The sequence below is a fragment of the Hippocampus bargibanti genome, linkage group LG07 (genome assembly GCF_051943395.1).
Source record: "Hippocampus bargibanti isolate YZ-2025 linkage group LG07, ASM5194339v1, whole genome shotgun sequence".
Lineage (NCBI taxonomy): Eukaryota > Metazoa > Chordata > Actinopteri > Syngnathiformes > Syngnathidae > Hippocampus > Hippocampus bargibanti.
The window spans coordinates 1,444,280-1,461,925 of record NC_142740.1 but is presented as its reverse complement, the minus strand read 5'-3'; the positions used below and the strand labels follow the sequence as shown (position 1 = coordinate 1,461,925).

Below are 17,646 nucleotides of genomic sequence, written 5' to 3'. Positions count from 1 at the left end.
TGGTGATTGCTCTCAAAAGACTGCATTATCGTGCAAAAATATTTTTCGTTTGAAAAATAAGCAAAAAAAAAAAAAAAAACCCAAAAAAACAAAATACAACAATTTGGATAACAGGCGTACAAAAATGTGTCCACTGCAGTGCCAGGGTTTTTGTCATTGTCACTTGACTTCCAGGACCCACCGAATATTTAATTTTAGGACTACTTAAACATTCAATGCAGCGTAAGAAACCTTAGACTCTCTTCGTTCATCAGAAAAAAGTTAATTCCTAAGTTATATGGGTTTGGAGTTATCTGAGCTTGAAATGTGGGCGGCTGACCAAAATACAATACAATATTGGTTTATATAGCGCTTTAACAACAGCTGAAACTGAAAAAAGCACTAACATGGAAAAAAGGGAAATGCTGCCCCTTGTGGAATAAAAAACATTGCTAGAGGCCATGGCCAGAGCTTTATCGGCACCCAAGCATGAAAAAACAAAACCCGAACAAATTCGTGAATGGCGCGCTACGTCATATTCCCGAATGAATTTGTGACTGGCAATGAATGACTTAATAATAATAATAAACAAAATCAAACGCACGGTGTTGATGTGAAGGGCGTTGGACGTTCCCAGCAGGGGGTACACGGTGGTCTGGCACCCGTTGAGCGGCGTCTCCAATGTGTAGTGGGTGGCGTTGACCGTCGCTTTGCATTGTGGGTCTTGAAGCGTCAGGTTAGCGTGCGCAAAGCCATTCGCCTAATTGCATGACAACAACAAAAACAAATTGCCATTTGGTTTTTATAATAATAATAATAGTAATAATACAGTGCTACCTTGGCTTACAAACTTAATTGGTTCCCAGACAGAGTGTGTAAGGTGAAAAGTGTGTATCCCAAAAAATAATTTCCCATAGGAAACCATTAAAATGAGAATAATCCGTTCCCAGGTCCCCATAAAACATAACTTTTTTCTACTTTCTAATTTTCTAAGCCTTAAAACCACACAAAATATATCTTATTGTATGTATCATGAATGCGCTATGGTATTATAATTAAAGACATAAACTGTACTATATAATAAAGTGGTTTTATTGACCTTTGTGATGGTTGTTGATGGCTTGATGGAATGAAGTGGCCGCTTTCATCAGCATGAAACACTTGATGAGGAACGTAGCCTTCTTCTTTCACCATCTTGAGGAATGATCCCTTGTAGGTGCTTTCTCTGCTATAATTTTACCTAGTTCCTCATCAATTGTGTTCTGTTTAGCTGGGTTGACAGCTTTTTGCATCAAGTGTACAGATGGCTTGTGCGGGTTATTTGTGGAGCCTGATTGATGGGATATTTTAACCTTGCAGTCTTGCCTGTGAACTATCAAAGTTGAAACGAGTCCAAATTTAACTGTTTTCTATCCATTTTGCCACTCTCTCTGCCAAGGTAAATTTTCATAAATTTAACGTTCGTAAACCGAAAAGTTTGTAAGCCAAGGGGTTCGTAAACCGAGGTATCACTGTACCGAATAAAGACTTCCAGACTCACTTGAAGGCTCTCCTTGCTGATGCTGACCACCATCTTAGTGTCGTGACACTGCACGGCGAGCCCCACGCTGAGGACCCCCCGGTGCTCTTCCGGGCCCGGATTCTCCCAGGGATGCTCGTCCAGCAAGGAGGGCGGCAGATGATGGGGCAGCCCATCCGAAACGGGCGGAAAGAATGGGAACGGCAGGTTGGAGCGGCGCGTCGAGACCCCTCCGCGTTCGCCGGGGGGCGGTCCGTCATCGCGTAGGATGGACAGTTCCGGGGGTAGCATGCTCTGCGCGTAGTCTAATACGTCTGGAAAAAAAAAAACAATAAACATAAATAAATACAAATAAAAATAAAAAAAATAAAAAAAAAAAATAAAAATAAAAATAAAAAATAATTAAAAAAAAACAATAAAAAACAATAATAATAAAAAATAAACATAAAAAAAAAATAATAAATAAATAAAGCATTTAAAAAAAAAATGAAAAGCAAAAATAAAAATGAAAAATAAAAATTAAAAGCAAAAATAAAAATAAAAATAAAAATAATAAAGAAAAATAAAAATAAAAAAATAATAAATAAATAAAGCATTTAAAAAAAAATGAAAAGCAAAAATAAAAATGAAAAATAAAAATGGAAAGCAAAAATAAAAATAAAAATAAAGAAAATAAAAATAAAAATAAAGAAAATAAAAATAAAAATAAAGAAAAAAAATTAAAATTAAAATTAAAATAAAAATGAAAATAAAAATACAAATAAAAGTCAAAGTCAAAATCAAAAATAAAAATAAAAATAAAAATAAAAATAAAAATAAAAATAAAAATACAAATAAAAATAAAAATAAAAATAAAAATAAAAATAAAATAAAAAATTTCATTTATAAGCGCCTTTCAAAACTCTCATGGACACTTTACAGTCACAGAATATTCTTTTTGCGGGTGAGCAGCGGCAGCAACACGCTTCAGCGTTCACTCAACTTGGAAGTAACATAAAGCAAAAAAAAAAAAAAAAACACTTAGTCACCTGACGTATGAATTACTCAGTCATATATTATAGTGTTACCTGGCGCTTTGAGCCACACGTGGAAATGGTTAGCCACAGCCGTGTTGGTGTAGGAAGTGACCGGGCCGTAGTGGTGCTCCTCGGCCCACTGGATCAGCGCTTGCGGCCCCGACGGTAAACGCTGCTTGGGGGATTTGGATACTTGCATCAGCCTCGCCGTCCCAGAACTGATACTAATGCTGTCAGAAGCCTGCATGGAGAACAAAAAAAAAAAAAACATTTGTGTATTGGTCTTTCTCATGCATGGCATTTTTAATGAGGGGCGTCCTTCTCACCACAACAATCAGCTTGCCCACCACATTATGGGACTTGATGACCCAGTTGACGGACTTGATGCATTTGAGGAGTAAGACCACGTCACGGTGCAGAGGGGCGTCGTCCTCCAGTGGACGGAGCTCCACAATAACCTCCACCTGGAAAGCACTGGACAACCACGGGGCAGTCTATCATGAAATGGGTTCGACAAAACTCTTTTTTTTTTTTACATTTCAACACTTCTAAACTAGCATATTTGATATTTTGTACAGCGTTAATGGCACATACAGTGATACCTCAAATTACGAACGCTTTAGCTCACGAACATTTCACTTTACGGACATTAAATTCGCAAGAATATAATCTTTTAAATTGCCCCACTCTGATGAGGGGATACCGGAGGGAGTGGGGCAATCAGGCCAGTCTTTAGTCAGGAATGTAGGAACAATCGGTGGGGCCGCAGGGAGTGGTCCTCTGCTCCCCCCAACCTGAGAGATATCGGATATATCGATATATATATATATATATATATATATATATATATATATATATATATATATATATATATATATATATATATATATATATATATATATATAGGGCCGATACTACCAGTAAGACTTTAGTTCGCTGAAGAAGGATCTTGGATAAGAAGCGAAACGTCCGACACCTTCAAAAAAAAAGTACAGATGACGGCTGAAGAAACCTTTTCATCGATAATTTCGCTATAAGCAGTGGAATCTTTGTAAAATACGCTCAGTGGAAGTCATTTGATGTCATTTTACAAATTATGGGCACAACTTTTCCGCTGGTGTCGGTTGTCCTTTAATGCACTTTAATGACACAATGAATGTTTGGTGCGCTGACCTGCTGGAATTGGGTGCCTGGAGCTCTACGACGTGGACCTCCTGGTCGTGCTGGGAAGCGGAGAGGACGCAACCTTTGGAGGCTTGAGGCTCCACGTAGCCGCCCAGGTAGTTCAAGGACAGGAACTTGTTGTCGATCTTGCACGTGTTGGAGAAAAGAGGATCTGTGAAGAGAGAGAGATGTGTGGCTTAGTCCATATTTATGCTCTTGATGTGTTTTTCTTTTCCAGGTCAAAAGGAGCTAAATTAGCATCTGGTGCATATTTGGTCATATTTCATTCAGTAGGGTTGACAATCCGACCAGGACTGTCCAAGCTTTTGGTTTTGACGTGAATGGCGAAAGACAACAAACCTTATGTTGTCTTTTCAGCATCAAAGAACCGCTGATGAGATCACGGCGGGTTTGAGTCCTTGTCGGTGCAGTGAGAAGAACGCGGACCTTATTTGGCAAAATTAACCTAGCGTGATTTGACGGTTGCTTTTTAAACAAAAAATGTGTTATTTAAAATATTGTTTATTTATTTACAGTGATACCTTGGCTTACGAACTTGATTGGTTCCCAGAAAGTGTGTGTCAGGCGAAAAGTGTGGATCCCAAAAATGAATTTCCCATAGGAAACCATTAAAATGAGAATAATCCGTTCCCAGGTCCCCATAAAACATAATTTTCTACTCCCTAAGACTTAAAACTACACAAAATATGCCTTATGTTATGTATAATAAATGTGCTTTGGTATTATAATTAAAGGAATAAACTGTACAAACCTAAATTTCGTGCTGCTGAATGAAATCAGCTGACTCCTTATTTTTAACTCAATCACTGCCAGGGTTTTTGTCATTGTCACTCAAATTCCAGGACCCACAGAATATAATAATAATAATAATAATAATAATAATAATAATAATAATAATAATAATAATAATAATAATGTCTTCTGTCTTGATGAACCCAATGCCTTGAAAACAAATGTATGCTGAGGTTTGCTGAGGAATACAATACAATAAAATAAAATGAAATCAAATATAATAAAATAAAAACATGAAAATACATTAGAAGAAAAAAACACAACAAAATACAATAAAATAGAATAACTTAGAATACCTTAAAATAAAATACATTAAAATACATGTAAGTAAATTAAATAATATTGATTTTTAGGAGTACCAAATTCAGGAATGGCACTTTACATCATATTATTTTCAATTCCCAAATTTTATGGCAGTGAATGAGTTAAATCCTTTTCCACCAAAATGTCTGCCTAGTTTGACCTTGCAGGCGTGGCTTTTTGAAGGGGTCCAAACATAGCAGACATGCCCATCAAACTTCACGTCTTCAAAAAAAAAAAAAAAAGGAACTTCACGAAGCCTTTGGGCATGTGTTGCGGAATGTTTGTCTATTTCACCTTCTCCGACTTTGATGTAGATATCTTGAGTCATCTTGAGCTCGGAGAAGGAGGTGACGGCCCCGTACATCTTCTGAGCCCAACCGAGGAGGTGCTCGTTGCCGCGGGGAAGCAAGAGCTCCTTTCGGACCTCGCAGGAGAGTGAGAAATTTCCCGGCTGGAAGCGAACCTCCGAGCCCACGGGTACCTGAAAGGTAGAAAGAAAACATGATGGTGTGTTACAGGTAAGGCGTCGACTTCAGTCAATATGAACACAAGGGAGAGGTTAAAAATAGAGCACGGTGAACTTTTTGGATGCCATGTTTAAAAAAAAAAAAAAAACAAGATCAAAAATGCGGTGGTTTCAGAAATACAGTGATACCGATGTTTACGAACTTAATTGGTTCCGAGACAGAGTGTGTAAGGCGAAAAGTGTGTATCCCAAAAATTAATTTCCCATAGGAAACCATTAAAATGAGAATAATCCGTTCCCAGGTCCCCATAAAACATAATTTTCTACTTTCTAATTTTCTAAGCCTTAAAGGACAACCGACGCCCCCGGACAAGTTGTGTCCATAATTTGTAAAATCACTTCAAATAACTTCTACTGAGCGTATTTTACAAACATTCCACCCCATATAGCGGTATTTTACGTTTTAAGACTCGCGCTGAAGGAAGTCTTATTTTCGAGTTGGTGACGATGCCCTAAGTGACGTCACGGCGGGAACGCCCCTGACCGAGAAAGTGACACACAATGCATTTTGCCTACTTTTTTTTATCTGAAAACACCATGTTGATTGCGAAATTAGAAAGAAAACGACATAAATAATGCGATGGTGAATCGTTGTGTGTCGCAGCCAATTGCGGTAACACGCATGAAGAAGGTGTAAGTTGACACAAATTCCCAGTGGACGAATAAGCCCATTTTCAACGGAGCTTAGGCGCCATCTTGTGCATTTTCTGGGCGTTACATTGGAGTCCAGACGCCTCAAAATGAGACAGAAGGACTTGTTCGCAAACATTGATGCTTTCCTCTTCAGAACTATTTGAATCATATTCATAACTGGACGAGTAACAAGAAAGCATCTTCTCCGAATCTGAACTCTCTGAAGCCATTGTTTTGATTCTGGAGCAAGGCAGTGTGTGACCAATAGTGACATCACGAACAAAGGGGCAGGACTTTCTCAATCTCCCCAGTTTTGAGCTCATTTTGTGGCAGTTTTGGGACACTTTAAGTCCTTTTTATTGGTGTTTTGCATTTGACTAAAAATATCAGCCTGCGTGTTTTGGGTATTTTGGATGCCATAAAATATTTTTCTGTTGTCCGTTAGGAAACAAAAAAATGGTGTCGGTTGTCCTTTAAGTTGTCTTTGAGGTTGACAAAAAACACGCAAAATGCGACGTTGACAAAATCTGTTTGATGCGTGGTCCCTCCCTGCCAACGCCGCCATCTTGTACAAATTAAAAACACATCGGCGTGGAAAATTTTCCACGTTCGCCTGCGCTAAAGCATTCCGAGTTTATCAGTTAATTTGAAGGGAATAAGGCTGTAATGAGTTGGAATTAAAGTGGGAGCCAGGTAGAACCAAATGAACGCCAAATCAGACTCAGGCTTTTCCAACCTCAAGAATTTGAAGCCAAGGAAGTACTTAAAACGCGCGTTCCGTCGCTCTCTTGATTTTGGCCGCTGAAGGCCCAGCCGACGGACTAATGGGACCCCAAATGCTGGGAAGCCTGTGGCGGTGGCAAATTTACGGTTAGTCGCACTTGAGTAAGCTTCATAAATGAGCTCTACTGTACAGTGCCATGTTGATACAAGCGATAATCACCCACCACGATTCACTGCCGGACGATGCACAAAAAAATGCGTCCATTCCAGTGCCAGGGTTTTTGTCATCAAATTGCGGTACCCACAGAATATTAATTTTCAGATTACATAAACATTCAATGCAGCATAAGAAACCGTAGACTTTCTTCTTTCATCCGAAAAAAAAAGTTTGTTCCTAAATTACATGGGTCTGGAGTTATCTGAGCTTGAAATGGGGACAGCTGTCCAAAAGGCTCATTGAATGGGGAAAAAAAAAACATTGCCAGAGGTCTGACCAGCGCTTTATCAGCACCCCAATAAAAACCAATGAAAAATCAAAACTCGAACAAACATCATACCAAATATTTATTTCCCAAAAGAAATAATTAAAAATAAAAATCATCCGTTCCCAGGTTCCCATAAAACATAATTTTCCACTAAATAAGTCTTAAAACTACACAAAATATACCTTATTTTATGTATAATAAATGTGATTTTATATTGTAATCGAAGAAATAAACTGTACTACATAATAAAGTCATTTTATTTACCTTTGTGATGGTCGTTGATGTAGTAGACTCTTGATGATAGCCGAATGAAGTTGCCGTGCCTTCTCACAGATAATACCCTCACTCACACTGTTCCCTGATAGCTGCTTTTCTTTAATCCAAATCAATAGAAGTTTTTCAAACGCTTCTCTTCATTCCCTCCGTGACGTCACTTAGGGGATCGTCATAAACTCGAAAACAAGACTTCTGCAATATTCAGCGCAAGTCTTAAAAGGTAAAATATCGCTATATGCAGTGGAATCTTGTCATTTGAAGTGATTTTACAAATTATGCACGCAACTTGTCGCGAGGTGTCGGTTGTCCTTTAAGCGGCGTGAGAAATGCACATATGCTTCATTAGTTTTTTTAAGGCTTAGAAAATTAGAAAGTAGAAAATTATGTTTTATGAGGACCTGGGAACGGATTACTCTCATTTTAATAGTTTCCTATGGGAAAAGAATTTTTGGGATAGACACTTTTCGCCTTAAACACTCTGTCTGGGAAAAAATTAAGTTTGTAATTGGAAGACATCATGAAACGGTTAAATGGCAAAATAGCGCTACGGGCGGCGCTTGTGTAAGAATCTTGAAGGATGTGTCACAGGCGCGAGTAGCCAAGAAAACGTCAAGCATCTGCGATCCGTTGTTTCTTTTCGCTGGCAAACAACGTGTGAGTCACCATCGTTAGCGACTCATCACCATGCCATTTTTGTTTTTTTTTCATTCAAATAAACATCTGAAGCGTGGCAACCGTAACCCAAAGTCAAACGAGAGAGACGGTTGAAAACGTCGGCTGCGTCGCGTCCGTCATCGCAGGCCGATTCGGCGTTGACGCCTCATGATAGCCGGCTGCTCGCGCCAGAAAGAAAGACTTTGACGCCTTTCATCTGTTTCAAACGCACCCACAATAATAATAATAATAATAATAATAGTAGTAATAGCACTAAAAATAAAAAATACTTTGACGGCTTTCATCTGTTTGTCGAACGCACCCACAGTAGTAATTAAAATACTAAAAATTAAATAATAGTAGCAGTATCAATAGTAGTAATAGTACACAGAAGTAATAATAGTAATAATAGTAATAAATAAATAATAATTAATAATAATAACAATAATAATAGTAGCAGTACCAATAGTAGTAATAGTAATAATAATAGTAATAAATAATAAATAAATAAAAATAATAATAAATAATAATAATAATAAGAAGAAGAAGAAGAATAGTAATAGTCGTAGTAGTAGTACTAGTAATAGTAATAGCAGTAATAATAATAATAATAATAATAATAATAATAATAATAATAGTAGCAGTACCAATAGTAATAATAGTAATAGTAATAGTAATAAATAATAAATAAATAAAAATAATAAATAATAATAATAATAAGAAGAAGAAGAATAGTAATAGTCGTAGTAGTAGTACTAGTAATAGTAATAGCAGTAATAATAATAATAATAATAATAATAATAGTAGCAGTACCAATAGTAATAATAGTAATAGTAATAAATAATAAACAATAAATAATAATAATAATAATAATAAGAAGAAGAAGAAGAAGAAGAAGAAGAAGAAGAAGAAGAAGAGTAGTAGTAGTAGTACTAGTAGTAATAGTACTAATAGTAGTAACAGTAGTAATAGCAATAATAATAATAATAATAATAATAATACATTTGATTTCTAAGAGCCTTTCAAAACTCTCAAGGTCACTTTACAGTCACAAAATCGATTTTTCAGCGGGTGAGCAGCGGCAGCCACATGCGCCAGCGTTCACTCAACCCAGAAGTAACTCAAATAGATAAACTAAAAGCTAGCTAGCTAATAGATAGCCAGCTAGACAGTTAGCTAACGAGCTAGATAGCCATATAGCTAATAAATAGCCATGCAAATTGCCAAACGAACGTTCGGATTACACCCTGACTGAAAAGTGTACTTGAGAGTTTTGATAGCCGCTTATAAAACGCCACCCACGTAATTTTGAGCAGACAACGCAAAAATTGTATTGTGCACCATGACGACAAACGACAACTGGAGCAAAGTCTTCAGCAAGGGATATTTACCATCAATTAAGCATTTTGCATTAAGAAATTTAAAAAAATATCCTTTGTACTTCGTAACAATGTTTTTTTTTTTGCGATTAGTCGTCTTTTTGTGTTTCAAGTTGTGAATAATGAGGCAGGCAACTTTCATGCAGGGCAGGCAACTTTTCAGAGTTGTCTACTAACTTTTTGTCATGAGTTTCAGACACTGTTTACAGCAATGTCATCTGCACTAAAAACAGGGAGGAAAAAAAAAACTGAACTTACATGAAAGGTACGCCTGACGCCCGGGGCGAGACTGTCGGTCTTCACCTTCCATACCAAGACCTCCGGGGAGTTGAGGACCAGGACCAGTGGCTTCTGGTGGCGCAGCAAAGACTGAATGGGCTTCAGGTGAAGCTCCACCTACAGGGCAGACACACACACACATTTTCATGTTTTCATGTTTTTTAATACTTCAATCCGTTTTTCATGGTTGCCTTGTAAAATGAGAAAAACAAAAGGCGCAGTTATGTAACTTGTGTACCATGTGCTGGCCATTCTTTGGGAGAGAAAAAAAATTGCTCGTTCTACTTCCAAAAGAGAGAGAGAGAGAGAGAGAGAGAGAGAGAGAGACTGTCACACTGAAACTCCAAAATGCAGTACGACATAGTTCTCTGTTTTTATTTATCCAATTATTTGATGATCTATTTATTTACTCTTTTATTTATGTATATGTTTATGTATTTATTTATTTGATTATTTATTTACTCACTTATGTATATGTTTTATTTATTCATTACTTTATTTATTTATTTATGTATTTATTTATTTGTCTGTTTATCTGTTTGTTTCCCTGTTAATTTATTCATACATTTAGTTATATATTTAGTTATTTGTCTTATCCCGTGACTGCAAAGTGTCCTTGAGAGTTTTGAATGGCGCGTAGAAATTAAATGTTTATTATTGTTATTTATTTATTTTCCTGTTAATTTATTCATATATTTAATTTTATAATAATAATACATTTAATTTCTAAGCGCCTTTCAAAACACTCAAGGACACTTTAGTTATATAGTTATTTATTTAATTATTATTTATTTATCTGTTACTTTTGCAACATGTTCAGTTATATATTGATTTGTTTATTTATTATCTATTATTTAGTTATTAATTTTGCTATTAATGTAACAATTTATTTATAGATTTAGTTATATGTGTATTTATTTGTCCATTTATTTATTAATTTCGCTATTAATTTTGCTATGAATCTAACGATTTATTTAGAGATTTAGTTATACATGGATTTATTTATTTATTTATTTATTTATTTATTTTTATAGATTTAGTTATACAATTATTTATTTGTCCATTTATTTATTTATTTTGAAGGGAGAAGCCAAAAGCAAAATATTTATTTATTTATTCATTTATTCATTTACCCATTTATTTATTTATTTATTTATTTATTTAGTTAGTTATTTATTTATTTATTTTTATTGCAAACTAAATTCACACGTGCGGGTCTTTCAATTTCAGCAACAAGAAAATTATTTGTGCCAAGGCTGCCCTAATTTTTACAATGTTGATTTTTATTGTAACCCTCGACCCATGAAAGATTCTACTTTTTTGTTTTCTGACACGCACTCGACCGAATCACGTGACCAGAAAACGACACACTTAAAGTCTAATTATCGCCACCAAAAAAAAGCCCCCAAAATAATCAGTAAAAGTTCCAGCGAGGGGAAAATAAACATCACAACTATCTAACCGAGACAGGCTCCAAACAAATTAGATAAGAAAGTTGATGCTTTATGTGTGTGTTACCCAATGCAGACGGTGGAAAACCCCTCTCATTGGTCCTCGGAGAGCAACAAGAAAAAGTAAACAACAAACGTCAGATAGCATCGGCTAGCAGATGAAAAATTCGTGAGGCGCACACACACACACACAGGGAAAAAAAAAAATCATATAAAAAAAAAGCAGAGATGTGAATCATCATCACCTGCATGACCTCAACAAAAGAGTCAAGAGGAGCCATTGTATGTCGCAAGTGGCGCGACAAATAACCGCGGATTGGCTGGAGGCGGCTCACTTGATCGTAGCTAATGTTCATGGCGGCTAGTTGGCGAAAAATAAAAATACAATAAAATAAAAACAACAATTAAAAAAACAAAACATCCTGAAATCATGTTCATTCACTCATTAAAAATGCTGGGAAAAAAAAAAAACATACGCCTGCTGTCAGCGTGTCAGGTAGCTAGCAGCTAGCGGCTAACCACTTTTCAGATTCAGACTCAAACGCACTTAAAAGTCCAAACGGAAAAGGCATTTCTTCACAAAATGTTGTCTAATACCAGCTGAGAGTTGGAAGGGGCAACAACAACAACAACAACAACAACAACAACAACAACAACAACAAAAAAGAGGCTGTACTTTTTGTGTCTGAGAGTCAAGTATACTGTATATATACAGTATGGAGCAGAAAGGCAGTTAAATTTTGTCATTTATTTTAAACATATATATCATATGTTTGTCCTCTACATAATATCCAGTGTTTGTTTTTTGCAGGACTGCGGTGGGGTCTTTTTCAGTCCCATAATAGCAAAAGTATCCACTCCATAACAAACCATGTCTGCACTCAAAAAAAGTGGGTGTGGAAAGTAGTCCGGCAGCCACGGTGGCGCTGTTCGGCCGTGTGGTCTGGTGTTCTTCCACCAAAAACTAGTCCACCACCTATTGTGGCGCTCCGTGTGTTTCCCGAAAACTTGTTTGTATGCCAAGGTTATATTCTCGCGAATTTAATGTTCGTAAGGCGAAAACTTCGTTAGCTAAAGTGTTCGTAAACCAGCATTAGCGTTGAAAATAAATGTTTGGGAGATTACGCGCATAAAAACAAACAAAAAAAAAGTCCTAAAAATACATTCAAAAGCATTTTGTACTTTCGGTAACTTTTTTTTCCCATTTTTGAACAACATAACAGCGACAAAAAAAGGTCGACTCTATTTGGTGCAACCCCCTTTACAAAACAAAAAAAAAAACCACACACAAAAAGACAAAATGGTCTCCTGTCGACGTCTACGATCTTGTCTGTCTGGATCTTAGTTCTTTACGGGTGGCTGCTGGTTCCAAGAGGGGCGTTATCGCCACTCTTGATGCTAACCCGCCGCCCGATGCTAATCAGCACGCTCAGCTGCAAACGCAAACAAACCGCGGCGGCAGAACGTGTCAAATTGGACATGCTGTCGCCACAAACACCTTCAAGTGGCTTTTCCAAAATACAAATAAAGGTTGGAATCCCAATTCTTTGCTGACAAAGAATGGCGCTGATGGAACGCAAATTGCTAGCTACTGGTCACAAAAAGCTAAATTATAATTATAATTATAATTATAATTATAATTATAATTATAATTATAATTAAAAATTAAATTTAAAAATTAAATTTAAAATTAAAATTAAAATTAAAATTAAAATTAAAAATACTAAAAATATAAAATAGACAAATAAAATAAAACTAAAACTAAAAATACAAATACAAATACAAATAAAAAAAAATAAAAAATAAAAAAAAAAAAAAAAAAAAAAAAAAAAAAAAATTAAAATTAAAATTAAAATTAATAATACTAAAAATATAAAATAGACAAATAAAATAAAACTAAAACTAAAAATACAAATACAAATACAAATAAAAAAAAAAAAAAAAAAAAAAATACAATAAATAAATAAATAAATAAATACAAATTAAAAAAAAAAAAAAATAAATAAAAATTGAAGTTTCTTCACATTGCTAAATTTGTTAGCAACACCAGAAGTAGAAACCTGCCAAAATAACAAATACACGTTCAAATCCGAATTCTTTGCTGACAAAGAACGCACAGATGGAACGTGAAGTTAGCTTGTGGTTACAAAAAGCCATAAAAAAAAATAAATAATAATAATGACAACAACAACAATAATAATAAAAAATAAAAAATAATGAACATAAAAATAATAACAATAAAATATTATTAATAATAAAATATTATTATTAATAATAATAATAATAATAATGTGAAGGTTCCTCACATTGCTAAATTTGTCAGCAACACCAGAAGTACAAACCTACCAAAATAAAAGCTGAACAAATGTACTCACACTAACCAAGTCGCTTTGTTTGCAAAAAACATCCTCATCATCTCCCACAACCCAAAAAAATGCAAAGCATCGAGGGCAGACAACACCTCATCGCTTCCTAAGTCCCATTTTGCCTCCATTTTGGCAGAATTTGAGATGCTTTACGACCTAATTGCTGAAAACGGCCAACGTCCGACTTGAGGCTGCGGCGCGCAGTCCGCTGGCTTTAGCGGTGGCCTTCCCAATCAGGCGCGCTCGTCCAAAAACAGCTTCTGTTACTTTGATCGCAGACAAATGTGAAAAACACTCGACGGGCAGAGAAAAATAGACGACATTTTATTCCATCCGGTCACTCGTGCCGAATCTATAAAAGAATCGAAAATAGCGGCGAAAAAGTCGGCAGACAAAAAGAGACTTTTGCGGTCGCCTTGCGCAACCATTTGGTCGATACCACAATGTGTCAAAATAAGAAACAGGAATGTTTTTAAAAGTCACAAAAGGGGTCAATTGTTTCACTGCATTTTTCACAAAAAATATTTGCACGTCATAATGATAATAATACATTTCATTCATAAGCGCCTTTCAAAACTCTCAAGGTCACTTTACAGTCACAGGATGAAATTTTTCTGTGGGTGAGCAGCGGCAGCCACGTGCGCCAGCGTTCACTCAAACCGGAAGTTAATAGACAGAAAGCTAGCTATTGAGAAAGCTAGCTAGGTATATATTGTATATAATAGATAGCTAATAGGTAGCTATTGAGATTGCTAGCTAGCTAGCTATATAGCTAACAGATGCTAAAAGAAGAAAAGAACTAAAAGATGCTAAATTGAACAAAAACTTCCCAAAAAGGATACTATCATGCAATTTTTGGGGAGATTGGGGAGGTGTTGAGGTACTTACTACTAGATAGCTAGCCAGCCAGCTAGATAGCTAGCAATACAGCTATATAGCTAGCTGGACAGCCAACAGATAGCAAGCCAGATAGCCAGCCACATAGATAGCTACAGTATATCGCTAATAGAAAGCTAAAAAGATAGAAAATTAGCCATCCAGGTAGTAGATAGCTAATAGATAGCCAACGGATAGCCACCTAGATAGCTACAGTATAGCGTTAATAATAATAATAATAATAATACATTTCATTTGTAAGCGCCTTTCAAAACTCTCAAGGTCACTTTACAGTCACAGGATAAGTTTTTCTTTAGGTGAGGAGGGGTAGCCACACTCAACCCGGAAGTAAATAGATGGAAAGCTACCTAGCCAGCTATTAGATAGCCATCTAGATAGCTGTATAGCTAATAGAAAACTAAATAAGTAGCAAGCTAGCTAGCCAGCTAGTAGATAGCTAATAGATAGCCAACAGGTAGATAACTACATAGCTACATTATTATTATTATAACATGCTAACACATGCTAATAGTTAGCATTTCATGATATTGAGCACAGAAAGTATTTTTGCAATCAGATACTGAAGCTAAGGTCCGATGGGATTGGCTGAAATGCAAAGAGCTTGGCTATTGGCGCAATGCTAGTGTCGTTGGCGGAGGTTAACATGGAGGTCAGAGCGCCGCATTAGCGCCGTTAGCGCACGTTGAACGCCGACGAGCACGTTTCCAGCGCGAGGCCGGTGTTGATTTTGGAACCACGGCGAGCGTAGCAGTAAATCCAGCAGCTGGGCCGACGCCTCTCACCTAATGAGCGCCCGGGTCGCAGCTGAACTTTGCGTGCGTGGCGTGTGTTTGTAAATTCCCATCTGTCGCGCGTGCTGCGGTTTGTGTCCAAGCTTTGGCCGCAAGTACCCGGAGGACATTTTGCAGGCGTCGCCAGACACCGCCGCTTCCTCAGACGAACAATCGCAGAGCGAAAACGACTGCTGACTGAGCGAACGATAGCGGCAACCACACATGCCGCCTCCGGCCTCAAGTCTCCGTGCTTTTCCCGTTTCGGTAATTAGATCAAATTTTACGATCTTCATCATCTTTTTTTTTTTTTTTTTACCCCAAAGACCAAAGAATCTCTCGGGAGGATGTTTTTGGCAGCAACAAATGTTCGTGCAGAAACGCGGAAGTTTGGTTCCAGGTACCGCAAATCGGGTTCTTACATTTTTAATCATAGTTTCGAGGCAGATGTTTTTTGTGTTGTTTTTTGTGTTGACCGATTTCTGCGGTCGCTTTGACCAAAGTTAGCGGACTTTTCTTTGCTGCCGCTACTTAACTCATTCACTGCCAGACCATGTGCAAAAATGTGTCCACTCCAGTGCCAGGGTTTTTGTCACTATCACTCAAATTCTAGGACCCACAGAATATTGCGTTTAAGGACTACAAAAACATTCAATGCAGTGTTAGAAACCTTATATTTCATTTCTAAGCGCCTTTCAAAACTCTTAAGGTCACTTTACAGTCACATGATAAAGTTTTTATGTGCGTGAGCAGCGGCAGCCACACGCAACAGCGTTCACCCAACCCCGAAGTAACGCAAATAGATAGAAAGCTAACTAGCTAGCTAATGGACAGCTAACTAAAATAATAATAATAATAATAATACTCCATTTCTTTTATAAGCGCCTTTCAAAACTCTTAAGGTCACTTTACAATCACAGGATATGCTTTTTCTGTGGGTGAGCAGTGGCAGCCACATGCGCCAGCGTTCACTCAACCCGCAAGTAACTCAAATGGATAGAAAGCTAATAATAATAATAATAATAATAGATCTTGCAAGCATGATATTTAGCCTCCTATTCAACGTAGCGCTATTGTAAAGGCGTTTTTATAATAATACATTTCATTTATAAGCGCCTGTCAAAACTCTAAAGTTCACTTTACAGTCACAGGATCAGTTTTTCTGTGGGTGAGCAGTGGCAGCCACACGCGCCAGTGTTCACTCAACCCGAAAGTAACTCAAATAGATAAAAAGCTAGTTCACTAGCCAGATAGCTAGCCAACTATATAGCAAATATAGAGCTAGCTAGCTAGCTAATAGATAGAGAGATGGTCAATCGTTCACGCCTGCCTGAGGAAGTCACTGGAAAAGGTGGTGGGCAGGATGCAGAGGGTCCAGTAGGATTTTCCATGGTGTTTGGGTTGTATAACTTCGCCCCTCAGTATTTTTTGGTGATGAGGAGGAGCATTCTGAGCAATTGTTATTCTCTCGTGGGGCGCTGGTGGATCCCTGAGGTCTCCCAGAATGTTGCTTTTGGAATTTTTGAGCAGTTCCATCTGCTTGAAACTTCTTTCTGAGGGCAGCGATGGTGCTGAGGTTTCAATGAATTTACAAGTACTTTAGGGTCGGGCGATTGTTACGTTTCGCTGCCTGGCTTCAGGCGATCCAACCAAATGAAGGCAGAAGGGGCCAATTATCATTCTTGATTCAGACAAAACCCAACAGCTCGCGGATCGGAGAAAGGTCGTTAAAAATTTGTAACATTCCTACTCGGGTCGAGTATTTTCTTTGTTAGCTTGACACGCCAGCTTGATGTCTGCAGTCGTGGATCATGTTCCACATGATAATCTACGTGTCAGCTATCAAGTCATCAATCTTACACAAAATCGGTCTGGTCGACAGGACAGTTTGGATTAAAAGGACAACCGACACCTACGGACAAGTTGCGTCCATAATTTGTAAAATCACTTCAAATGACTTCGACTGAGCCTATTTGACCAAAGAAAATAAATACATGAAATGTATTATTATTATTATATAGCTAGCTAGCTAGCTAGCTATCTCGCATGTTGTCTATTCGCTATATAGCTATCTAGCTGGCTGGCTAGCTATCTAGCTATTAGTTATCTATTAGCTAGCTAGCTATCTTTCTATCTACATATTTGAGTGAACGCTGGCGCGTGTGGCTGCCGACCTGGAGAGTTTTGAAAGGCACTGAAATGTCATCGCCAGCTAGATAGTGATCGAGCAAACTTATCCTGTGACTGTAAAGTGACAGAATCAGAAAAGAGTTTTGAAAGGCACTTATAAATGAAAGCTAATAGCTAGATAGCTAGAGCTAATAGCCAAATACCAAAATCAATGTTGTCATGAAGTTGGGTACTATTTGAAACACAAGTTGCTAACACATGCAAATAGCATGCTAACCGCAAT

General features: G+C 37.1%; 1 protein-coding gene across 1 annotated transcript in view; it reads right to left on the bottom strand.

Moving 5' to 3' along the window:
• tgfbr3 (transforming growth factor, beta receptor III) overlaps positions 1-17,646 on the bottom strand; it is a 52,736-nt gene that overhangs the window by 13,971 nt on the left and 21,119 nt on the right. Inside the window, exons 4-10 of the mRNA XM_089000908.1 lie at positions 9,729-9,866; positions 5,089-5,275; positions 3,688-3,850; positions 2,841-2,988; positions 2,566-2,755; positions 1,520-1,812; positions 584-739 (exon numbers count right to left, since the gene is read on the bottom strand). Of these exons, the coding sequence (XP_088857034.1) occupies positions 584-739; positions 1,520-1,812; positions 2,566-2,755; positions 2,841-2,988; positions 3,688-3,850; positions 5,089-5,275; positions 9,729-9,866 (1,275 nt within the window). The remainder of the gene's footprint in view (positions 1-583; positions 740-1,519; positions 1,813-2,565; positions 2,756-2,840; positions 2,989-3,687; positions 3,851-5,088; positions 5,276-9,728; positions 9,867-17,646) is intronic.